This window comes from Ascaphus truei, chromosome 1, assembly GCF_040206685.1.
Source record: "Ascaphus truei isolate aAscTru1 chromosome 1, aAscTru1.hap1, whole genome shotgun sequence".
In the NCBI taxonomy this organism is placed as follows: domain Eukaryota; kingdom Metazoa; phylum Chordata; class Amphibia; order Anura; family Ascaphidae; genus Ascaphus; species Ascaphus truei.
Window position 1 is genome coordinate 434,881,518 of NC_134483.1, and position 25,863 is coordinate 434,907,380.

General features: G+C 45.1%; 1 protein-coding gene across 3 annotated transcripts; it reads right to left on the bottom strand.

Annotated features, from left to right (window-relative positions):
* Positions 1 to 1,675: 1,675 nt before the first annotated feature.
* Positions 1,676 to 25,791, bottom strand: ABHD18 (abhydrolase domain containing 18). Of its 3 annotated transcripts, none has more exons than XM_075615465.1 (13): positions 25,668 to 25,791; positions 16,293 to 16,399; positions 14,733 to 14,817; positions 14,110 to 14,210; positions 13,497 to 13,575; positions 12,197 to 12,282; positions 10,069 to 10,095; positions 9,252 to 9,390; positions 7,196 to 7,285; positions 6,626 to 6,727; positions 4,764 to 5,148; positions 4,012 to 4,174; positions 1,676 to 3,357 (listed from the first exon to the last, which is right to left on the bottom strand). In XM_075615465.1, exons 2-13 carry the CDS (start codon positions 16,382 to 16,384, stop codon positions 3,306 to 3,308), a joined length of 1,401 nt encoding a protein of 466 aa, XP_075471580.1. In that variant the 5' UTR covers positions 16,385 to 16,399; positions 25,668 to 25,791; the 3' UTR covers positions 1,676 to 3,305. The 3 variants fall into 3 exon arrangements, with proteins under 3 accessions (XP_075471580.1, XP_075471569.1, XP_075471573.1); XM_075615454.1 differs by having other exon boundaries at positions 1,677 to 3,357; positions 25,609 to 25,788; XM_075615458.1 differs by lacking the exon at positions 25,668 to 25,791 and adding an exon at positions 21,070 to 21,233 and having other exon boundaries at positions 1,677 to 3,357.
* Positions 25,792 to 25,863: the final 72 nt, after the last annotated feature.

Below are 25,863 nucleotides of genomic sequence, written 5' to 3' on the forward strand. Positions count from 1 at the left end.
CCTTTTCTGCATGTATTATTTTCTAGAAGCCAACATGTTAAACTATTTATAGAAGGGGCCCTCAGCTATATCTTAATGCTGCAGACCAAGCAATATCCTGTTTTTTTTTTAAATATATGTTCAGTACTATGAGAAAATACGTGTAGCATTTAAAAAAACAACTCTGAATGGCATTTTTACTTATAATAACAAGCATTTTTTGTTTCTATAGCAACAATTTACAAAGTCACAGCCCCTGCCTCTTCTGAAACAGGCTCTGGCACACCCCTTTTTGAGCCCTGCCCTCTCTAGCAGTGCACCAATTGTATCGAGTGACTGCCTGGTCACATGGTTTTCCCCACAGAACTTTGGTCCTCTTCTGCTGCACTGACAGACATATATTGAACCCCAGAGCCAAATCTTCACTGATTAAAGCAGCAGTCCAAGCTCCTGTGATCAAAGTGCTAAAGTGTCGCTGGATGTCCATTCTTGACATGTAAATAGTGTGCGTTATGGCTGCTCTGTTACACACTTAGCACAGCGAGTCATTCCCAATTAATTTCAGCTGCTATTTGATTTGTTCAATATTGCATCAGATCCTAACCCCAATTGTGAATGATTGTTTGTACATTATCTTTGCAATACTTGGTCTAGACCAGGGATGCACAAACTTTACTTTGCTGCGCCCCCTGCCTGGTCTCCCCCAGTGTTTGCTGCGCCCCCTGCCTGGTCTCCCCCAGTGTTTGCTGCGTCCCCTGCCTGGTCTCCCCCAGTGTTTGCTGCGCCCCCTGCCTGGTCTCCCCCAGTGTTTGCTGCGCCCCCTGCCTGCTCTCCCCCAGTGTTTGCTGCGTCCCCTGCCTGCTCTCCCCCAGTGTTTGCTGCGTCCCCTGCCTGCTCTCCCCCAGTGTTTGCTGCGCCCCCTGCCTGCTCTCCCCCAGTGTTTGCTGCGCCCCCTGCCTGCTCTCCCCCAGTGTTTGCTGCGCCCCCTGCCTGCTCTCCCCCAGTGTTTGCTGCGCCCCCTGCCTGCTCTCCCCCAGTGTTTGCTGCGCCCCCTGCCTGCTCTCCCCCCAGTGTTTGCTGCGCCCCCTGCCTGCTCTCCCCCCAGTGTTTGCTGCGCCCCCTGCCTGCTCTCCCCCCAGTGTTTGCCGCGCCCCCTGCCTGCTCTCCCCCAGTGTTTGCCGCGCCCCCTGCCTGCTCTCCCCGTGTTTGCTTGCGCCCCCCTGCCTGCTCTCCCCGTGTTTGCTTGCACCCACCACCACCGCAAAAAATAATAATCTCGCGCCGCCGGTCTAGCCCAGGGGTCGTCAACTCCAGTCCTCAAGGGCCACAAACCGGTCTGGTTTTTCAAGATATCTCTGCTACAGCACCGGTGGCTGAATCTGACTGAGCCACCTGTGCCAAGTAGGGATATCCTGAGAAACTTGACCCGTTTGTGGCCCTTGAGGACTGGCGTTGACCACTCATGTGCTAGACTGTCCCTCCAGATCTTTCCTCCCCTCCGGGGTGTAATAAAATGACACATGGAGCTGGCACATTGCACCACGGTCGCAAACGCTTCTGAAAGCTGGGACTATTTATAGAAACAAAACATACACGGCGCAAATGTATTTTAGCTTCAACTGAAATCACTGTCCAGACTGTTTGAATATTATACGTGCAAAAGCCATATGATCCGCTTTAATTAAACTCAAGCAGTGGCCTTCATAATTCAGTCGCTCTCAGCCTATTTTTGAATAGTGACAGTCTTTTTATGCTATAGTTTTCAAAGTAAAAAAAGTTAAGCTAAACACTCATTTCATTTAAAACAAAAAATTCATAGAAAAAAGGAAACAGGGCATGCCAAAGTATACAAAATAATTACATATTTATGTAGCCCCATAACATTTTAGTCCCTAAGGACCTTAAAGCTGCAGTTCAGTCAATATCCTGCATGTGTGTTTTTTTTTTTAATAAATCAGTTCTGTAGTAAGGAAAAATACTTTTAGCATTTTCTGTTTTAAAAACAACAACTTTGAAAGACCAATTTTCTTGTATTCTATTTTAACAAGCATGCCTGTTCCTATAGCAACAATTTAATTTCCCCATATTTAAAGGTGTCGCTAAACTTTGCCGATCAATAGACGGAGAACGAATTGACCTGCAGCTATGCAGTTTTTTAGGTAAGTAGAGATTGCCCACATGAAACTATTGAAATTAAAAATAAAACACTAAAAAATAAAAAAAAACGGGAGCCTGAACTGCAGCTTTAATCCGAGCAAGGACACGCCACAGGTGCACACACCTATTTAAATAGGGACCCAGCACCAGATGAACGCTACATTTCCATAACATACATAGCTTGGCTTTGTGACCCACGCGGGTGTCATGAAATGAAACAATGTATGCATGATTAATGTGAAGGCTGCGTGACAATAAATGTTGACGCCATACTTTTTTGTTTACATTATTTTATAACATTAGGCACTTCATTCATCAGTGAATAAAAGGTCTGCGTAAACTGTATAAAAACGCGAGATTGTGCAGCAGAGTCTGGCAAAGAAATAATTTAACGTACATTCATGGGACGGTATACAGAAAGTACCTTTCAGTTATCTTTTTCCTGCAATCTGAATGAGATTGTGATTATAATATCTATGAACATGTAAGAAAGATAAAACAGGTCATATTACAAAGTTCATGAGTACAGTATTCAACACTTTCACAAATGAACGTGTTGGGCAATCAATTGTTAAATGTAATCCACAAAAAACACACATTGTGCCAAGGCAAAACTGCTGAAATGTTTTTAAAAGAAATATACATGCATAGGTTTCTATTAAGGCGTGCAAAAGTAAATCACAGATGCTGCACACCATAAGTAGAAAGATAACTGTATTACTGTTACCGGTGCTCCGGTGTTTGGAGGATAGCCTGCAGTTAATCCAGTGAACATAGTAGGGAGAGGCAACACAATTCACTTTCGGGTTTTACTTATCGTTGTGTATTGGCTGTAATAAATTAGATTATTACAGCCAATACACAACGATAAGTAAAACCCGAAAAGTGCCTTGTGTTCCTTCTCCCTTCTATACAGGTGTGAACATGTTGTAGCAGAGGCAGCTGAACCGTCTCCTGAATACTTTAGTGCACAGTATATTCCCTTCTGTTCCAGAGGCTGTCGCACATATCCCATGTGATCAATGGCTTGCCGGTGAGGCAGGGGGAGGAGATGTGCCCGTGTCATGTAGTTTTTTTTTATAGCTTTATTGCACTCCTTTGAACATGTGTGAAAAGTCCGTATAAAAATAAAACGGGCAGGACGGAATGAACTTCCCATGAACGCAGCGTCACATAGGATACTTCTGAAGAAAGCGACTAAACGCATCGTAGATCGCTTGCCTAAAACAAAAAACAAAGAAGGCAAAATGAAAATCAGCTTTCTGGTATGTGTGCTGGTGATGTTATGGTGAGTAGGTTATTTCTCAGTTGAAATGTATATTGAATTATATTTACTGAGTCCTAGAAAGCTTGTGAGCAACTATACGCACCCCCATCCCCCCCCCCAAAAAAATCTAATTTGTGATACATGTGACACACACACACACACACACACACACACACACACACACACAATCATTTATGATTTAATTAAAGCTTTTGCAGTTACCTGCCCCCTTTTTCTGTTAGAAGGGCAAACAATACAGGACAATCCATCAGCATAAAGACAGACAGGATGATAATGGGCACTATTTTCAGCATAGGATGAAATGGAGCATGTAAAAAGCCAACGTGCCCACTTTACTTTCTTTTGTCAGTATGTAGTTCCTTATTCCCTTTTGATGCAAGAGGAAACTGCAAAACATTGACCACCTACGACTAATCATGGAAAGCAAGTCCCCAGAGAAAGCAGATGCTTTGCATAAACACACGCTGCATCTAAACACGGAGAGTCACTGTGGATTTCTAGGGCAGAGGAACATGGTACAGTATATACATGATGCAATACCAATTACATTAGCGGACCTCCCCCCAAAAAACCCTGTGTAATCCAACCTGAAGAGCCCTTGTTTGAAGAGGTAGGCACTGACATGACCTCCTTCCAGATATCTGATCTCACAGCCTGGCCAGATCTCCTGAAGGCTGCGCACACCTGTCCTTGGGACATAGGCGTCCTCTTTGGCTTGGACAACTATGATTAAACTTGGATCCACTGGAACTGGACAAAAGACAAATGGGGGGGGGAAAAAAATGTAACCTATTTCATATTAATGTAGCACATTTTGTAGATTTATAGGACAGATGCTCTTTGCCCCATAGTTACCAAATAACAGAATGTGATCTATGGCAGGGGTGCTCAACTCCAGCCACCTGTGCTGAAGCAGGGATATCCTTAAAACCTGACCAGCCAGGGAGGCTTGAGGACTGGAGTTGAGCAGCCCTGATCTATAGCATTAAATTGTAAAAAAACATGGGAGATATATGCTGCACACCATAAATAAAACGGATACAAGTATTGGGGCTCCTGGCCCAGGGAAAACCTGTCAACGATCCAAAGTCTATAGAAAAAAGGCGAACCAGGGCACTATGGATTTGCAATACACGAATTTACTGTGCCAAAAATGCAACTTTTGGCACTATTAAACTGCATAGTACATTTGGTTCTGTATCTTGTACTTTCTCTTCTTGACACCACGGTCCCAGGAATAAAAATCATGCCCATATATTCATGAGCAGAAGCTATTTATATACACATAAGCAAGGTTTCTTTTCCTTCATCTCTGCTCTTGAACATGTAGGTCACATACCTGAGAAATTAGCTACATGTGTACATTCATCCATGACCCCTTTCATGAACAGTAAGGATTCCCTCTGCAGAGCTTCGCTCCTCTTTTCTTCTCTTTCCGTGGCCCACTTCCCCGTTGCACTTGCTGGGCTGGAGCTCCCGTCATCATCAGCGGCCAGTGCTTGGCCTACGTAAGACACTTTGGAATCCCCTTGGAACACTAGCCCGTCAGCTGGGGCCCGCAAGGCATTGTTGCTCGTGTGTAAAGGCTGCCCGGAGTCAGCAAGGGATGGCTCCCTGCGCCTGGCCAGGCGGAAAAAGCTGGAGGCTGATTTCAGGTTGGTTAAGCGGTCAACACTTGTTGGAGAGTTTTTAACGAACTCCTGTCCCATCTTGAAAGAATCTGCCTGAAGAATTTCCAAAATAAAAGACACTTGATAAAATGCAAAAAGGCCTCGGGGGTTCTTTCCCAGTCTCAAAGTAAATCGTATGTTTAATGCGTTAAATCCAACCAGTCTTGAGGGGCCTGCAACACATCATTCAGCAATACGTTGCTGGTCTCCAGGATCACAGGGGGGACAGTTTGGAGGCAGATGCCTTTTTTCTATCAGTTTGTAATCATTTTACAGCATTAGATTGTAAGCATTATATATTGGCAAACCATGGAGATTTTTCATTTTCTTTAGCAACCGTCTTCCTCTTTCATAAGTTGGACAGCAAAAGGAAATGCACAATGAGGTTGGTGTCCTCATGGGGACATAGCCAAACAAGCAGCATTCAAATTTTTCGGGAAAAGTTAAAAAAAAACAAAAAAAAAAAACAAACATACTTTTTACAGAAATTAAAAAATTTAATTTTTTCAGGGTTATCAATGATTACTTTTACATTTGTGATTTTCACTGTGTTGATGCGTTAAATGGGGCTTTCACTTGTAAAAGTCTATGTAAAAGCAGGTATAAGCTGCAAATAGTAAAGACCAGTATGTTATGAAGAGGAGAAGCAGGACGGTAGAATGTGCTGAAGAATATGATGCAAGTTCTGACAAACGGGAGCAGGAGAAACGGACGGAGGCCTCAAGGGTCCATGTGCAGATACAGTGGGGAAGGATGGGAGTGATCGTGTGCATCTGCACACACACACCACACACCACACACACACACCACACCACACACTATATTACATATTGTTTGTCATTATTTTCTCAATTAAAATTGCAAAAGGAAAGTATATGTGCATAAAAACGACAACAATTAAGTTTACACATCAAAGGCCGTGAGTACTTCATTTGACTACAGGGAAACATAATCAAGGTGAAAATACCATACTTGTTTCTCTTACATTTAAGATCACACCACCATCTCTCAGATATGCCTCACAAAATGTTTGCATCGGTTAATTAAGTCTTTGTCCAGCCACACTATGCTCACCCGTCATTCTTATAGAAACGATGCAGCAGCTTTAATCCCCTGGGGCTGATGTGGCCATCAGTCCCAAATTACCCGTTTGCCCATCAGAGAAAAGCAATTAATGCTAAAGTCGCCTAATTACTGTGCCGATGCAGCGCAAGTTATTGCTCTCGCTGGCACTGTAATGCGAGATATTCTGTTATATGCTACAGTACATCATCGCTGCCATTGACTCCCATGGAAACGGATATTCTGCGCTATAACGCGACATCTTGTGTTATCAGTGGGAGCAATGACGTCTGCTACATCAATTAGTCCCAGCAGCATTGCTTCAGGTAATAGACACATTAACTCCCACTGTTTCAGGGGATTTCAAACTGGGCTCAACCAGCACAGGAAGGAGGAACGCCAGCACAGTGACAAAGGAAGAGGGCATTGGTCAGCAGAAGAGTTTGCTGGTAAAATGTAATGTACCTACCCCACAATATTCAAGTAGGTGGCTAATTTCTTCTTCATACGCAGTTTGGGTGCAGTATTGCTTCTCTAGCTCTCTCCAGTTAATAGCCCTGCTTAAAACACCCTGAAATTGAACAAAATCGGTGAATACTGCCAGACCCAGAATTTTTTTGGGGGGGGGGGGAGGGGTGGGGGTCAAAGGTCAAATTACTTTGTCTTCCTTTAAATAAAAACAAGTAGCAAGACGTTTTCCTTAACTAGGAACATAAGTCATTTGAATGTAACGCTTTCCTACACAAGCATGTACACTTGGGAAGCTTATTTTAAAAATGAATATAAATAGAAGGCAGTCACTTTAGACGTATAGTACTAGTAGTAGAGAAGACAGCGGTGAACCAGAGAGGAAAACATCAAATCACACAAAGGGGATTAACTCACGAGAGGTTAAAATAAAAAAATAACACGCTGGCACATAGTGGGAATAAAAAAAATAATCTCCTTTGTGCATTTATACTAAAGTCAAGAGCAATCAAACGGCCACATGCATTTGTAATCTCTATTGCATCCATTATTTTATTTGTGGTGAGATTACCGTTGTGAAGACGCCAGAGGCTGTGGACCAGGATAGGCACGGGACTAATGGGATTGGTTTGGGCCAGTTTGTTACTGCTAAGGAAGCCATCTGAAAACACAATTATTCATATGTAAAACTCAGCTGATAAACCAATACTTTATAACCACTTATTGATGCAGCAATCCAGTTATTGGAAACTGGGTGTTTTGGTTCAGGTAAGATTAAAAACAAAAACAATTTTATGTATTATAATGTAACAATCAATCATTTTTTGTTTCTGTAGCAACAATTTACAAAGTCACATCCCCTTCCTCTTCTGAAACAGGAATGGGCACACCCCTTTTTGAGCCCTGCCCTCTCTAGCAGTGCACCAATTGTATCTAGTGACTGCCTGGTCACATGATCTTCCCCACAGAACTTTGCATATTTGGTCCTCTTCTGCTGCACTGACAGCCATTTAATGGACACCCAAGCTGAATCTTCGCCGATTGATCCATTCTCCTGTGATCAATCGAAAACGTAGGTAATTACTTATTGTGGGGATTATATTGATGCACATATTAAAGACAGGAAAAAAAAAAACCCTGGCAGCTTTAACATACTTATACAACCAATAAAGATGATGAAAACACTCTTTCAGACCTGGTAGTCTCAGGCAGGCAATGCCATGGAGAGTTAGAAAAAATACTTTTTTTTTTTTTTACGCATAAAGCCTTACCTAAGTTAAAATAATATGTTGAAACAATGAAAGCACTAATTGTTGCAACACATCTTGTCGTTTTTAAACAAATCTTCGTGCTCTAAATTAGGTTTGATATACTTTGTAAGTTAGGTTCAATAGCCATCGTTCACAACTACAAAGCGGCTAATAAAATTAAATGGTTGAACGTTTTAGGCCCCTTTTCAGCTTACAAACGGTACGTACTGTATTCATTTTCTTTGTACGTGAGCACAAGGGACAAGAATGTCTACTTGTAACTTCTGTAATACTTCAAACTACACAATGCAAAGCTACAACGCTCTCATACATGGGATCGGAAAACACGACAGCAAAACCATTTCCAAACAGCTCTGATAAAACTGCACACAACCAAAAAAAAAAAAAAAAAAAAAAAAAAAAGGAGGTGGTTGAGCCTCAGAATCTACACCCGTGGGTTAATCCGTGTTGATACACAGGAGTTTAGGGGGAAGGAAAAAAACAAACCAAAACACTGCCCAAGGAGGGTAACAGCTAGGGGGGGTGGGAATAAAAACAAGGAAAGTGTGATCTTCCTCGTACACAAACTGGATCTGCGTTCTTGGTAAAGGGTGATAACACTGATGAATGAAGCCACAATGTATGACATGAACCACATGTGAAACCCCTAAACATGGCAGACAACAGATGGAATACAGGAAAAACTCTAGATGGCGCTCTACTAACCCAAAAAAATTGTGATGTGAATTAATATATCAATGGTGATTAATAAACATTCAATATAAATATAAATATACATATACATATACACATATATATATATATATAAAGAAAACAGTTAATTTTATGAATAAGTGTTGGAAAACAGTGAATCTTATAAAAAACAAATAAATATAAAGATAAAGGCAAAACCACTTATCACTCGACCCTGTAGACAAGATTGTTTCAAAAGTCTGGAAGATGCACTGCTAATTCGAGATCCACGCCAGCCGCAGCACCAGGTTCTTTCCCAGCATTAAGCGCGACCCCTCGGTGTCCGGCGCACAGAGGAGTGGCGCCCAAGCAGAGACGGCGCAGCGGTATACATAGGCACCAGCTTCCCAGGGACCCGTGGAAAACTTCCAGGAGATAGATGAAGGACTGCATACCCCCCTGAATTGGGCTTCTACTTTTATCAGGCAACTTATCCTGCTTTTGTTCTATTTATTTGCATTACTTGCACCCTTCATTTTTGTTTTGTTTGAGGTCTGATAAAACTGCAACCACACGTCATTTACAGGCCCACAAGCGCTATATTACAGCCATAAAAAAAAAATATTATTGCAGCATGAAATAGTAAGGAGTGAAAAATGCAGAAGAGGCAGATGTTACACTTACATGTCCTCCCATTGATATGCCGGTTATTCCCAGAGGACCATAACCTTCTCTCTCCAGCCAGTGCAACAGGGCGGCAGACTCCAGCACCAGGGCTCCTCCCATCACAAACAGGTCAGAGACATTCCTTAAACTGGACCTCCTGTCCCAGAGGCGGGAGGGGAAAAGAGAAGACCAAGACATCTTGGTTTGTACTTTTAGCTAATGTTAAACACCAAGAGACTACTAATAAAATAGCTTGATTGCTTTGCACTGCAGATTTCTATAGAAGTGTTTAAACCAGGGGTGAGCTCCTCCAGTTCTCAAGGGTCACCAACAGGCCAGGTTTTTTGGATAGCCATGCTTCAACACTGGTGGCTCAGTCAAAGACTGCCCCACCTGTGCTGAAGCAGTGATATCCTCAAACCCTGGCCTGTTGTTGGCCCTTGAGAACTGGAGTTGTCCACTCCTGGTTTAAACTCACAATTCTCACTGCAGAAAAACATCACTAAGGGGAATACGGCGTAATCCAGCCCCTCACAAATTCTCCGGAGGTCATCATGAAGGGCGTGTGTTGAAGGGCTTTTCACAAAAACAATAGGCTCTTTCAAAGATGCTGAAGAGGCCAAATGTTGAATAAAACCTTACATGGGGATGTACCTGCCATATGAGCTTTATCACAAAGTTATCAAATGTTTCAAGTGTAAAAAGGGTAGCATAGCACTGCTGAGTTTAGGTGATGGGGACAGAAGAAAGAATCTCAGAACACAAGAGTAAATAGGAGCAAAAAGAAAATGTGCTAAGGAACACACACATTAATAAAATCCCCATTTATACTTACAGTTGGTCCTTAGGTTTTCTGCAGCCGTGTAAGGAATGGAGTTAAGGAAAATTAGAAAGTATGCGAGTGCTCATTTTATCTGGATACAAAAAAAAAAAAAAAAAAAAAAGTTTTGCAGAGATGCACATGCCTCCTTACCAGAAACAGAGACTTTATCAGCTTCAGAAGATCAACTGTATAATGAGGAATCCTTTGTACGGGTCAGAATTCCCGCAGGGTTAACTGCAAAGAGGCATAACCCCTGCACTTGCCAACAGGTGGGATTATCATGCATGTGTCAATAGGCTGCAGCCTGAATAAGCACATTCTTGCCTTTGCCAGAACATGTCACAGTGTGCGCCCAATGTCAAATAGTGACTAATATTTCAATCGCATACCAATTGAGAATAGTCCCATTGTATGAAATGCACGTGTGTCACTGCTCATGCAACCCACCACTACAGTGCGAAAAAACAGAGTGAATCCCTGCGCTTCTCCCATTGGGCCAACAATAAATAGTGAAACCTAAGTCTGTAAGACAAAGGAGATTTTAGGTTGCATCCTTTGATCAAATAATGACAAGCCTGCTAACAAACATCAAGGTAAGCATCAATAGCAGGTCCCTATGCTAAATGCATACAAATGTTCTGTGAAGTATACCCTGAAGGGGTTAATAAACTAAACATAAGCTTACGTAACTTAGTGCAGTTAAAAACAGGTATATACCAGTAAAGATACTTACATGTAAGCAAGTAAAATGGAAAGTGAATTTATAGGGACCTTACTGGGAGATTATATACCTTGAAGGGACTAACCTCCCACAAGCTGCTCAATAAGCAGTTACAGGTGGATTGGCTGAATACATTAATCACACCCTAATAGTGGTGCCCATGGAAGCGTGCTGCTAGGGATTTAATTCGTTCCAACTGAAAATGTAAAACATATGCACACATATACTGAAGCCTAAGTCTGCAAGTCTCTTACAGACTAAGGCCCGGGCCATAGAGGGGTGAGGAGATCCGAGCCGCCCTGACGCTGAGGCTCGCCTGCTGAAATCTGGGCGATTTCATGCCCATACAGGCGAGCCAGCGGGCGCGATCGGAGCCGGGGGGAGGTGGGGCAGTGACGTCGCTGGGCCAATCGCCCGCGACGCACTGACGTCACGGCGCCGTGACGTTGACACTGCTGTGCTGTGATTGGAGGTTTTCAGCCAAAAGCGCGCTGAAAAACAGCTTGGCGCTCGGCTGAAAACTCCAACGCGTCAGCACGCCTGCGGACTCTCGCGTGAGCCCACTCTCAAGGCATCCTCATTGAGGATGCAGGGGCTCAGCGCTGAGCGTCCGCACGGCTCAGCGCGGCCTGTCCGTCTATGGACTCGGCCTTGGGGTCCACTATGTATATTTAATTCCCCATTTATTGTTAACCCAATGGGAGAAGTGCAGGGATTCACTGTTTTTTCACATATGTATGGCCAATCTTTTCACCAGCAGCATGCTCCTTACACGGAGAAGTGGGGTGAATATATATTTATATATTTGTTCCACCACTACACTGCGCCTAACACTGACAGCCCACAGCAGGCTTCACAAGGGAAGATAATCAGGAGCCACGTTAACACCAGGAGACCTCAAAACATGACTGCGTGATAATGGGGTTTTTTTGTTTGTTTGTTTTCTCCCCACCCTCAAACAGTTGTAAATCTTATTTATTTATTTTTAGCACTGGAGGTGGATTCGGTATGCGGTGAAGTCACGTCTCTGGAGAAGATTTTAATGGCATTCATTTGAATAGTACTGATCTCTTCTCCAGCAAGGGGCCGCCACAGCATATGGCAAAGGGGCCAGATGTACTAAGCGGTGCTATTCCACAAGGTGCCTTCCAGCGACAGAAAACGCTTTACAGTAAGTTGACTTGAATGGACGGTGAGGTGTAATCTGGCGTCTTGTGCAATACCAGTGCTTAGTAAATATGGGCCAATGTGTCTCACTCCAGATCACATGCCCCACAACGCAGGCCTCTCCGGCAGCGGGTGGTTTACATGATAATCCCTCCACAAAATACCCCCGAGCAAGAGAGATGTTATAATATAGCGGACAAAAGCAAGATCGTTGCTACTGACAGAACAGTATTGTTTCAATCAAAAAGGATATAATATGGATTTTCTAACAATAGGGAAGCTATACCAGCCTCTTTGATCATAGGCCGGGCCATTAACGTTCGTCTCCTCCAGTAATACTAACAGAGGGGGAGGAGATTTCAACACATTGGTTAAAATGCAGAACGCGTACAAGGTCTGATCTGTCAAATAGAAAATAGCGATTGTACAAGATTTCTGAATCTCATATGGTAAATATAGGGCAATGTAATCCAGTATAAGCAGCCGTAACCAGCACGGATCTGCCATGAACAATGCTCCTGCAAGCCACAGCAGAGGAAGAGAGCAGTTATCAGGGCAGGCGGCGATCCAGCAACCCCTACATAAACCAGCTAGCTTTCTCTGTGTGAATGCACTTTGTTGTGTGCGCTGTAAGAAAGTCACACGTGTTACGTACTGGTCAGGGCCGGCTGGGAGTTTTGCGGGGCCTCTTACCTGCTCCACCATCTCGACGACGCGGGATAACGTCACGTGATGCGCAGGGCCTCTTGACCACCCTAGCATCATGTGGTGTCACGTTGTCATGGTGATGCGGCATCACACGGTAGCGGGAGGAGATGCCAGCACTTGCAGAGGTCCCACGCTCTTCCCCCCCCAGCGGTCACAGTTTCAATGTGTCGGTGGTTAATTTAACCAATGCAGCATTAGACCGATTGCTCAAGCTGGGCCGGAGAAGAGTGCGGGGCCTCTGCAAGCGCGGCGCTAGGTCCAGTCGCACCGCTGGCAACGCCGGCCCTGGGTCGTAAAGATCAGTGCTTCCAACTTACAGCAAATGTAGAGCATCAGTGGGGTCAAAGCCGCCATGTCATGGAGTATACCTGTGATATCAGGGGCTGTGGTTTCTCTCTGAGACCAAGACAGCGAGCTGCTAAATAGTGATGGACAGAAAGATGTGCCACGGCAAACTAATCAAGGTGCAACCCTGTGTATGTGTGCTCATAGATAATATATAAATACACACAAAATACGATTATTTGTATCAAAACTATTTTTTTTAATACTGAATACAGAGAGAATACAGAGAGAACACAGAGAGAACACAGAAATAACACAGAAATAACACAGAAATAACACAGAAATAACACAGAGAGAACACAGAAATAACACAGAGAGAACACAGAGAGAACACAGAGAGAACACAGAGAGAACACAGAGAGAACACAGAGAGAACACAGAGAGAACACAGAGAGAACACAGAGAGAACACAGAGAGAACACAGAGAGAACACAGAGAGAACACAGAGAGAACACACACACACGAGAAAGTATTCTGAGAATAAACATATCAGACTCACGTGGTCTCCTGTTCCAGCCAGATGGATGCACACTGGTCTATATTTGCTCTTCCATTCTTTAGGGACTATGAACTGGAATCTACCAAATAGAAGAAACATTACAGACATAACCAACTCCTAGAAATAGATATATACACTTTACAGAAATGAACAAAAATGCACTGGTCTAGCAGAACAAGTACTCCTCAATGACCAAGAAGCAGCATAGTTTTGATCCATCTCAAGTGACTGTATTTTCGCCTGTCCAACTTTGCCCAGCTGTAACTGAGTAATAAGAATACCATTGTGCCTGGTCCCCCCACTTACATTTTGGTAAGTGGCAGGAAGACCAGACCACCAGACCAGAAATGTTCTGCCTAAATTCTGAAGTACAGCTGAAGAAATTAAAGGGGGTATAAAACAAACTGGACCTACCAATTATGAGATATGGCTCGAGACCAAACAATGGCAGGGCATTGGTCCTTTAGTTTGTTCTACAAAAGGACCTATATCTACACAATTCTCTATGGACTCCGGGAAGACATTGCTCTGTACCTTAGTAACTGTACGGTACTTTACCCTAAAGGGTAAAAGGACCAGGCTAATGTTATGGAGAAATACGATCATTTCCTACCGTGCGGTGACTGTCTCAGAAGGCATGACGTCTGGGACGTAGTGCGCCAGGGGAGAGGTAAAGTGCCCATTAAGGATCTTGCAGTCAGTTTGCTCCTCAACCTATTAAAAATGGGCAAACAAAGCCTTAAACAGCACTTGTGTTTTAAGCATTTTGCAGCTTCAGACGGACATCATTTATATTAAAAATAATAGTAAATATTCATTTGACCCCGCATAAGAATACAAGGGCATTTCTTTCCAAAGGTATCAGTTTCCGTCATTTAGCAATATTTGTGCCCGTTATATTTCCCCCATTCTAACACACGTATATGAGTCGCTACGTGGCTGATACTATACAACTCATACATAAACCTTGGCCCCTTGCAGACGCACCTACCAGAATGCCCTCCTACTGTCTATAAGCTCTTCCTACTTAATTATTTTCTAAGCTCCTCGGAACAGGGACTCCTTTTCCTAAATGTTACTTCTATGTCTGAAGCGCTTATTCCCATCATGGGTTATTTATATGATTATCACGTGTATTACTGCGGTGAAGCGCTATGTACATGAGTGGCGCAATATAAATAAAGGCATACATACATACATACGCAAAAACACCAGTAAAAAGAAACCTTCTGTTACCTTGTCAATATGCACAGGATAGTCCTTTGGAACCAGATGCTGACATTTCTCTCTGTCCCCGATAATCTTCCGAAATTCAAACATTCTTACAAACAAAAAATAGGTTTTGCCTTTTAAGTGAGCTCTATACAAGTAGATCGTTAAAGCATTATGTTTTATGCAATACAATGATGCAACAGCTGATCAAGCATATATTATTGGAAATTTAGCATAACAGATAAACGTACATTGGTTTTTTTAGCCACATCCAGGGATTCTTTATAGGGAATATATGTACAGAATATCTTGCTGCAGGAGGGAAACAGTAACTCAGGACTACTCTGTCCTGATCATATTGAGGGTCATAGCAACATAGACTATTAGTAAGACGGAGGGATATGAATAAATTCATATATGAAAATCCCAATGTCACATTTCCAAAGTAGTGTTTTTTTGAAAACTATTTTCATAAATGGACAATGAATGGCTGGTAAAATAAATAAATAAATCTGACAATTATAAATGTGACACATTCTGCCTCTGATTTTATGATCATTCTTGTGTCTTTGAACAATGGTGGATAACCCACATGAACCCTCTAGGTGCAATCATTCTAAGGCTAAGGCCCCGCTCCCTCCGTCAGCACTCCCGCACTGCAGACAGGCGGGGCGCTGACATACACAGACCGCGATATGCGGTCTGTAGGGAGCGGGAGCCGGAGGTGGGCGGGAGGGGGATGCTTGAGCGGGAGGGGGGGCGTGGCTTGAGCGGAGGGACCCGCTACTCTCCCCCCCCTCCCTCCCTCCACGGGCTCGGGCTGGAGCTGCTGATCACAAGCAACACACACACACTGGCACTCATACACATACACACACACACACACACGCACGCAGGCACTCATACACATACACACACACACACAGACCGAGGCAGGCACTCAGGCACACACTCAGGCACACACTCAGGCACACACTCAGGCACACACAGACACAAACACAGACAGGCACTCTGACACACACACACACACACACACACACACACAGACAGGCACTCACGCTGCTTTCCCTCCACACTCCTCCCTGCTCCCCGAAGCCTCTCCTCCTCATTGGCTCACAGCCACACCACGTGACGCGTCAACGCTAGGGATCACAATTCTCTTGTATCCCGTAGCGGCTGACGTGTCACAGCGTGTAGTGAGCTGTGCAGCCAGGGGGGACTGGGACAGGCTCGGGAGGATTCCCCTGCTGGTGAGGAAAGCTCGTGCAGCCGCCCGCGCCGCCGGGCGCAGCGGGTCCCAGCCCTAACAGGTCATGGAAAACCCAAATCAGAGCACATGGCGAGCCATGAAAAAGGTCTCACAGAACAGCAGTTCCCCCATAGCTGAAGTAAACGCTATGTCCATGACATTCAAGACCACTAGGGACAAGAAGCGTGATATAATTGATTGAAGTGCTTTGAACCATGACATTTATACAGAGCTTCCACTTAAGCACAGACACCAGACACTGGAGCAGTGAACAGCACACATGGGAAGTGCAGCCAGCACCTGCAGCAGAGGCTGGGAACCGCCAGCTCATGTACCTTTTTAGGTCTTCTGGCTTCCCCCATCCTCGGATGAAAAGTTTAGTGAGGAGCAGTCGCCTGTAGAGAATATCCAGCTTACTCTGGCCCATTTGCACAAGTCACAACTGAAAAGAAGAAGGAGTCCCAACTTGTGATTGGAGTACAACCGGTAGTGGCATAAACAGAGGGGGGGGAAAAACACCACACACACGTTATTTTTGCAGTTTAGCTGCAACAATTAAATAGCAGCTATACAGTCTACCCTACAAAGTTGGTGGCATGAGAGAACATGTCATTGAGTTACGGTGATAGAATAGAACAGGGGTCTCCAAACTACGGCCCGCGGACAACATCAGGCCCCCCACAAGATTTTATCTGGCCAGCAGCAACTTGAAATATATATATTTTTCCTCTTTATATATCATTTCCCATTGTAAGCACGACATCCTCTGTTTGTAATTGTCACATTTCTCTTTTATTCTGAATCATATCATGCGGATTACCCCAAAGAGATTCAAATAAAACCTATTCATTCATTTATAAAACATATAAAAATGATAAGATTTATTTTCTTTGGCCCGGGAAAATGTGCAGAATATACGATGTGTCCCTCACACTGAAAAGTTGAGACCACTGGAATAGAACATTCGACTGATAACAATACTAGCGCCTCTTGTGGAAGTCATAGGCTTGTGTCGCTTGTCAAAAGAGAGGAAGATGAGAATGGCAGCGATAACAACCACACCCTCACTGACTGTCATGCAGACACGTCCAAAGACCTCACATTGTTTGGACACCCAGGGCTCGTCCAGGCGGAGAGCGAGCGCGCATGCGCGAACAAATTGCGACAATGTGTTTGACAAGTGCACGGCACTCGGCTGCTTGGCGAGGCAAATCAATTTGATTTGGCCGCTCGCTGGTGCGTCACATGGGCGGTTCGCCCAATGAGGTTGAACCAGATGTGACGCCCCTCTCCACACCCGCAACTAGTTGGCCAGGAATCACCTGGGCAACCTGAGCGCCTGACGTCATGGCGCTCAAGCGCCAGCGCGCTTGGTTGCACCCTGGCCGTGGCCTAAGAGAGACAGGAGTTTAGCTGCCGTTCTAATCGCCGGACCCACTTATAGGAGGTGTAGGGGACTAATGCTCAAAGCAAATCAGCCATTTTACACCTTGTCCCCTCTTTTTAAACTTATTTATTCTATTAAGACATGTAAAAGTTATTCAAATTTCACCCAACATGCAGCACATGGAGGTTTGTATCAGAAAGGGAAATCAAGAGAGGCACAGGGAGATAAAGTGACTTGCCCAAGGTCACAATGTAATCATTAAAACATTCAGTGCTACGAAAGTACAGAAACTTGTGTAAAGGAAAAACAAGATTTGGCAATATTAGGAAAAGATGCTACAAAAATCCTTTAAAAAAAAAAAAAAATTCTTTCAGCGGGAGTTCAGACTTAAAGAAATGAATATACCGTATATTCCGGCGTATAAGACGACTTTTTAAACCAGGAAAATCTTCTCAAAAGTCGGGGGTCGTTTTATACGCCGGGTATAGTCTTATACGCCGACTGGGGGGCGCAGCCTGTGCGGCGAAACCTGGGGGCAGAGCAGAGCAGTGGCAGGCAGAAGCTCCGTGCTGCTGCTGTTTCCCTGTGCTTGCAGAGGGGGCGGGGCGGGGCGTCCCTCTACACACAGACACAAGCCCTCCTCTTCATGTCTTTACTCCTCCAGTGTTCCGCAGCGTGGGGAGCCGAGCATGCAGTACAGTAGTACTTTCACGTGTGTGTGTGTATATAGTGATGTGTGTGTATATAGTGATGTGTGTGTATATAGTGATGTGTGTGTGTGTGTGTGTATAGTGATGTGTGTGTGTGTGTATAGTGATGTGTGTGTGTGTGTGTATAGTGATGTGTGTGTGTGTGTGTATAGTGATGTGTGTGTGTATAGTGATGTGTGTGTGTGTGTGTATAGTGATGTGTGTGTGTGTGTGTGTATAGTGATGTGTGTGTGTGTGTGTATAGTGATGTGTGTGTGTGTGTGTGTGTATAGTGATGTGTGTGTGTGTGTATAGTGATGTGTGTGTGTGTGTGTGTATAGTGATGTGTGTTTGTGTGTGTATAGTGATGTGTGTTTGTGTGTGTATAGTGATGTGTGTGTGTGTGTATAGTGATGTGTGTGTGTGTGTGTGTGTGTGTATAGTGATGTGTGTGTGTGTATAGTGATGTGTGTGTGTGTGTGTGTATAGTGATGTGTGTGTGTGTGTGTGTGTATAGTGATGTGTGTGTGTGTGTGTATAGTGATGTGTGTGTGTGTGTGTATAGTGATGTGTGTGTGTGTGTATAGTGATGTGTGTGTGTGTGTATAGTGATGTGTGTGTGTGTGTATATAGTGATGTGTGTGTGTGTGTGTATATAGTGATGTGTGTGTGTGTGTGTATATAGTGATGTGTGTGTGTGTGTGTATATAGTGATCTGTGTGTGTGTGTATATAGTGATGTGTGTGTGTGTGTGTATATAGTGATGTGTGTGTGTGTGTATATAGTGATGTGTGTGTGTGTGTATAGTGATGTGTGTGTGTGTGTGTGTATATAGTGATGTGTGTGTGTGTGTGTATATAGTGATGTGTGTGTGTGTGTATATAGTGGTGTGTGTGTGTGTGTATATATAGTGGTGTGTGTGTGTGTGTATATATATATATATATATATATATATATATATATATATATATATATATATATATATATGTATAGTGATGTGTGTGTGTGTATATATATATGCATAGTGATGTGTGTGTGTGTGTGTGTATTGTGATGTGTGTGTGTGTGTGTGTATAGTGATGTGTGTGTGTGTGTATATAGTGATGTGTGTGTATATATATATATATATATATATATATATATATATATATATATATATATAGTGGTGTGTGTGTGTGTGTGTGTGTGTGTGTATATATATATATATATATATATATATGTATAGTGGTGTGTGTGTGTATCCCAAACTCTATATTTTAACTGGAAAAGTTGGGGGGTCGTCTTATACGCCGGAATATACGGTAATACCTCATAGGAAATGAGCAGCAGGTTCTATTACCACGGAACAGACATGTTTGCCTATAAGGGCCTTGTGTGTTACTATGGAAAAAAACCTTTACATTTCTGTACACCAAGAACTCTCACTGGGGAAGTAGTTTATGATGTCATAAAAAAGATATATATAAATGTGTGAAACATGTCCGTTCAGAGACAAGCAACAAAGGTCAGGAGAACACTTTCGCAATAAAAAGGTTTACAAAATAGAAATGTGATTGCATGGTTCATGGCCAGAACAATTTGCTGCGCTGCTACATCATCGCTTTTCCTCTCTGGCAACCAGGGCCGCCGACAGGGGGGGACAGAAGGGACAAGTGTCCCGGGCCGGGTGACTGCAGGGCGCCAGGCGGCCGGTGCTGCAAATTGGCCCCGACCTCTGGCCAGGCCCGGCTGCCGGTCTCCGGCTCTCCATCAGATGCAGGCCTCTTCCTCACTATGTGTCCCACGCTGAGCTTCCAACCTCTGGTGGCGCACGACGGGCCCGTCTGACGTCAGCGCGCTAGAAGTAAGCTGGGCCTCAGCTTTCGGTGCGCGTTGACTCTGGAAGTTCGGCGTGGGACACAGAGTGAGCAGGCCTGCAGCTGATGGAGTGCCGGGGTCCGGCCGCGACTGGCCATAGGTCGGCCCCAACTTGCAGCGCTGGCCGCCGGACCCCTGCAGCCACTGGGCCTGGCCAAAGTAAGTCTACTTTTTGTATGGGGGAGGGGGGTGGATTTCTTTTTATATTTATTGTTGGGGTGGGGGTCTTTTTAATATGTATTGGGGTGCAGGGTTTCGGTATGTAGTTTGTGGGGGGATTGAGTGAGAGTGGGGTAATTGATGGAAGGTGGGGGTGAGTGAGAGGAGGGTGGGGGTGAGGGAGTAAGAGTGAGACGCAGGGGAGATGAACACATGCGAGGCGGGAGGGGGTGAGTGAGGAAGAGGGGCGAGAAAGACATGGGAAGAGGGGGCTCGTGAGGTGTAAAATGGGGGGCTTGGTGCTCGCAATACCGCCGACACGGGGGAGGAGGGGGCCAGACGCAACTCTAGTCCTAGGCCCCGGGAAATCTGTCAGAGGCCCTCTGCTGGCAACAGAGGGGTTAAAGGCATTTGAAGCCTTTCTGGGAGACCTAAGCAGGGTACACAAAACAATGATAATAAAAGAAACTGCAAAAGTCCTGCACTAATTCAGTGGGGAGGCTCATGGACACAGCTGGGAGGGCACACAGTATATGGTGTCTCCTGACTTATGTTCCTGAAAAGATACATAGGGCTGCTGTATAGAAAAGTGTCAATAGATAGGAGAGCAAGAAAATAACCACTCACTTGATGCAGTAACCCTATAACAACATCGGCAGACAGCAATACCACAATACACGACACTGCAGGCTAAAAATTGCATTATTCTCCCTGAATCACTAATTGCACTTCCTTTCTTCGCCTTTGATCAAGCTACTGTAATACAGTTATTAAACCGATTCTCTCTGCGCACTCCTGAACCGCACGCATGGCAAGCTATTCAGGGCCTGGCTCCCTCACATGCTTTGTATTTAGATGTACACTTCCCCGTGTACTTACACTGCCTAGAAGGAATATTTGCATATTGATTTCTCGTACAGCACAGTTTGCAAACATGTCACACACAATGCAAGTTCCCTAAAACAAAAATAAATATGATAACAATAGCTATGGCTCAGGCGATTACAAGCACCAGCTGACCTGGGTAAAATGAGGTATGTTCATCCCGTAGCTCCAGTGGCTTTTGTATCCATTTCCCTGGGAAACGATAGCTCACCCACGTCCTGACCTTCACATTTCCCCCACTTCTCTGCCTCCTCCCATTGAACTGCCCCTAACAGGACAATCCCCTCTGTCACATGCTCCAATGTAACACACTTGAGTCGGTGTTATCAAAGCTGTACAGATCAAAGATAAGTGACAAAAAACAGGCACGACATTTTACAAAGGGGCCAAGGTGACAATTCTAGCAAGGATACTGACGGGATCGGCAATGCATTGCGCCACTGAAAGGGTCAACAATATGGATACTGAGGAGTTGATTACATAAGTGACAGAATGCGGATATAGTTTTCTGTTTTATAGACATATGGATGTAAATACATTATGAGGGACTGTGAATTTGTTAAGGTTTTAATTTTAGCACTAAATACTGTACCCTGGTATTGCTGCATTTTCACTCCCTTAGGCTGCGCTTATAGTGCCTGGCAACGTCGCTCCGAAACAAATACACTGACTCATTGGAAAGCGCTTATAGTCAGCACGACGGCGACGCAGCGACCAAACATTTTGAAGTCGGGTCAATTTGATTTTTTAGAGACAGTCGCCACGTGTGACTGTCTCTAAATCAAATCAGAGGCCGCGGCCCGCCCCCTTTCGTGACGTCACTGGCCTTGTCGCCAGAAACCTCGCTTAAAATCAAATGATAACTTTCGCAAGTGCGACGTCATCGGTCACGTCGCAAGCACTATAAGCGCGTCCTTAGGTTGGACTTCCTAACTAGATTTGAACAAAAATAGTACACATTTTGTCTGATATTAAAAAGTACTGCATACAACTTAATTTGTGAAATATAATTTAAAAGCAATCCAAGCAATATCCTACATGTGTAATTTGAAATAAATCAGTTCTTTAGTATTAGATAATACTTACTACCATTTTTATTTTAAAATTCAACTCAATGCCATTTTAATGAGTTTTAATATACTGAGCATCCTTTGATTTCTGTAGCAGGCTTTAGCCACCTCCCCAGAAGTGCAAGATATTTGTAACACTTTCTTGTTTGTGATCAGTTTTTGCCAAATTCCCATTTGTTTAAGCTGCAAACTGTAACAATAGATAATGTTACCTTAGGGCTGTTATATACAGGCATACCCTGCTTTAAGTACACTCACGAGTAAGTACATATCGCCCAATAGGCAAACGGCAGCTCACGCATGCGCCTGTCAGCACGTCCTGAACAGCAATACCGGCTCCCTACCTGTACCGAAGCTGTGCTCAAGTGGGGAGACTATAGAGCCTGTTACAAATGTGTTTATTACACCAGTTATGCACGTATATGACGATTGCAGTACAGTACATGCATCGATAAGTAGGCAAAGGTAGTGCTTCACTTTAAGTACATTTTCGCTTTACATACATGCTCCGGTCCCATTGCGTGCGTTAATGCGGGGTATGCCTGTATTGTGTGCGGCCATGCGCGTGACGCACACGTTTTGTGTGTATACTGTGCCCGAGTGTATGACTGAGTGTATGACTGAGTGTATGTGTGTGTGTGTGTGTGTGTGTGTGTGTGTGTGTGTGTGTGTGTGTGTGTGTGTGTGTGTGTGTGTATATAAATAAATCCTTTAATAATTTTTTTAACAACATAACACACACACACACACACACACATTCTCTTTTTTTCGTCTTCCGGTTCCACTCTCCCTGCCGTGCGTGCGGCGCCAATATAGAAAGGCTGACTAATGTCAGCCAACTATAAATGCCGCGCGTGCACGCACGGCGCAGCAAGCGCAGGCACTATAGAACGGACCTTAGTAGCCCAGCCCAGGACTAGTTATGACCGGGGTCGTCCATCTATCCTCGCCCCCCCGTGTCGGCGGTCTTGCAAACCCCCCTCCTTCATGTCACAACTCACGAGCCCCCTCTATTTACCCTCTCTTCACATGTATTTCTCTCCCCCCCTCGTCTAACTCCCTCTCCTCTCACTCTTCCCCCCCCTCCATCAATTATAGCACTCTCACTAAATCCCCCCTCCTCACACTCATTCCCTCCCCCAACAGACAATCCCCCTACCCACAAAATACATAAAAAAAAAAAATTTAAATGCCCAAATACATATAAAATAACGCCCCACTCCCCAAATGCATATTAAAAAAAAAAAAAAAAAAAAAAACACCCCCCCAAATGCATAGATAATAACCCTCACCCCCCAAATGCATATAAAAGAACTCCCCAAATACATAGAAAAGCCCCCCACGTGCATATTTAAACCCCTCACCCCCCAATACATGTATTTACCTTGGGTCAAGCCAGGACCGGTGGCTGCAAGCTGAACCCGACCTCTTGCCGGTCCTCTCGCCGCCGGGCCCAGGCTCTCCCCCAGCTGCAGGCCTCTCCCTCACTCTGTCCCATGCCGAGCTGCTGGCGCACGTCGACGTCAGAGTGACCCGACGTGCGTCACCATTACGAGCTCGGCAGTGGACAGAGTGAGGGAGAGGTCTGCAGTGGGGGAGAGCCTGGGCCCGGCGGCGAGAGGACCAGCAGCCGGGCCCGGCCAGATGTCTGGTCCAACTCGCAGCACCATCCGGGCCCCCCGCAGGCACCGGGCCCGGGACATCTGTCCCATCTTTCCCCCCCCCTGTCGGCGGCCCTGCCTGGGAAACTGGATTTTGCTGATCGATCACAGGAGAACCAATTGATCGGCAGCGTAGATAATTCGTTTTCAATAAAGGTAATCAAAGGCTGCATATATTAAAACAAAAACAAAACTTTTTTTTTTTTTAAGCTGCATGGATTGCCTCTAACATTTAAAACTGTATTACATTACTGACTACTTTCACTGTATCTGACTTACAATACACAATTTGTAAATCGAACGTCATCTCTATGTACCCCATCCCAATAAACAAGGGGTAGACTAACTTCAGTCCTCAAGGGCCACCAACAAGTTGGGTTTTAAAGATATCCCTGCTCCAGCAGAGGTGGCTCAGTCGTTGACTTGAGTTATTGATGGAGCCACCTGTGCTGAAGCAGGGATATCCTGAAAACCTTACCTGTTGGGGCCAACTCCAGTCCTCAAGGACCACCACCTGCAATATATCGTCTCTGGCCCCAAGTGTACAAAAACCTGGATTGGACAGACCTACTAGGGTGATCTGGGGCCCTCCGTTGGTGTCCATTAACCTTGCACCATGTTGGCTTCAAGGTTAGCATAACCGGATAGTAACCTCAGTGCAGATCGTCTGTGTACCAGTCTGGCTCATTCAGTGTAAGAAGAATAACTATTTCATACAGAGCTTTCCTCGCAACGGGTCTCACAGCGCAGCACAGTTACAGCACAGGGTACGCAGCACATAGGATTGTTACAGACATCCCTGCCTCACAGAGTTTATAATCTATGTTTTTGGTGTCTAAGGCTTTGTTCCTGGTGGCCGCTCTACAGCGTGCGCGCCGCACAAAAAGTACAGCCCTCTATGGAGCAGGCCCCAGACGGTGTGTGTGCGAGCACAAAGCACGATGTGCGACCGACCGCCTTTGACAAAAGACAAGAATTTTGGCGCGGCAGCCGAGTACTGGCCACGTCGGTGGTTCAGCCAATGAGGGCGAACCATTTGCATGACGTCATGGCCGCGCCGCCCTCTGCTCTACTCAAGACGTGTGTCCCATCGCTACCCCTAGACCACAGATCGCGGCTTAAACTGGTGAATGCGTTGCCAGGCGCTCCGACGCACGCAGTGACTGGGGCTGTAGCCTTAGGCACAGGGAGATAAAGTGACTTGCCCAAGGTCACAAGGATCCGACACCAGGACTTGGACCAGGTTCCCCTGATCCAAACTCAGTGTCATTGTTCTCAGTCTTTACTCACTGAGCCGCTCCCTCATCCCTGTGTAGGTTTGAGGGTACATTCCCTGAGCTTCTTTGACATCCCGCGCTCTCTCACAGCTATGACATCGGACTTCTCACACTTCTTGTGGAGTACTTAAATGTTACATTTTTTGGACCACCACTGTACTTATATTTGCTCATCAATACTATTATAAATTGAAATATACCGTTTTAAAATACTGGGTCTACAGAGAACATCCTTCAGTATCATTACAAAAGCCACAGATTGCAGGAGAAGTGAATGAAGTGAACATTGTTGGCCTTTGGGAGTCATAACCAAAGTCTTGTGGGATAACTGGTGGTACAAGGAATAGTTTCATAAACCCTACCTTATGACAACCCAACTTTCTAGCACCGAATCCTTTAAAACAGGCAACGGAGAAAAAGTAAGGGCTGTGAGAAATAAAAGAATATGACGGAAATAATGAAATTGCTACACAATGTAAAGGGGGTCTGGGGGACCGGGGACCGGTGACAAGCTGGTTTTGGTGCAGCGCAAAAGCAGTGACAGTAGTCAACCTTGGTTCACCATCAACACTGAGATTAGCTCATCCCAGTGACCCAGAGGGGGGGCTGCCGGGAGGAGGCCGGGGCTGCCGGGAGGAGGCCGGGTCTCCCCCATTGCATACTCACAGGCAGTCACGCAGGGCGGCCCCGGCACGGACACATGTGGAGGAGCTGCAGACTGATACCTGCAGGAGGCGCCAGTGCCTAGGTGTGCGGCCGGTGGAACGTTGCCCTGGGAGCGAGCCCCAACTTGCCAGCAGAGCAAGGGGAGGGGCGTGTCCGTGACGTCATGCCCTCACCCCGAGCCGCCTCTGTGAGAGAGAGAGAGAGAGAGAGGGGGGGGGGGGCGGAGCTGCGGCGTTTCTGTCAACGCTCGGGTCA

Excerpts from the sequence above, each read along its gene's own strand:
- ABHD18 (XM_075615465.1), bottom strand. The coding sequence starts at position 16,384 with ATGGGCCAGAGTAAGCTGGATATTCTCTACAGGCGACTGCTCCTCACT. Across the intron at positions 14,818-16,292 it reads AAGCCAGAAGACCTAAAAAG|AATGTTTGAATTTCGGAAGA; the intron begins GTACATGAGCTG and ends TTTGTTTGTAAG. Across the intron at positions 13,576-14,109 it reads TCTGAGACAGTCACCGCACG|ATTCCAGTTCATAGTCCCTA; the intron begins GTAGGAAATGAT and ends TCTATTTGGTAG.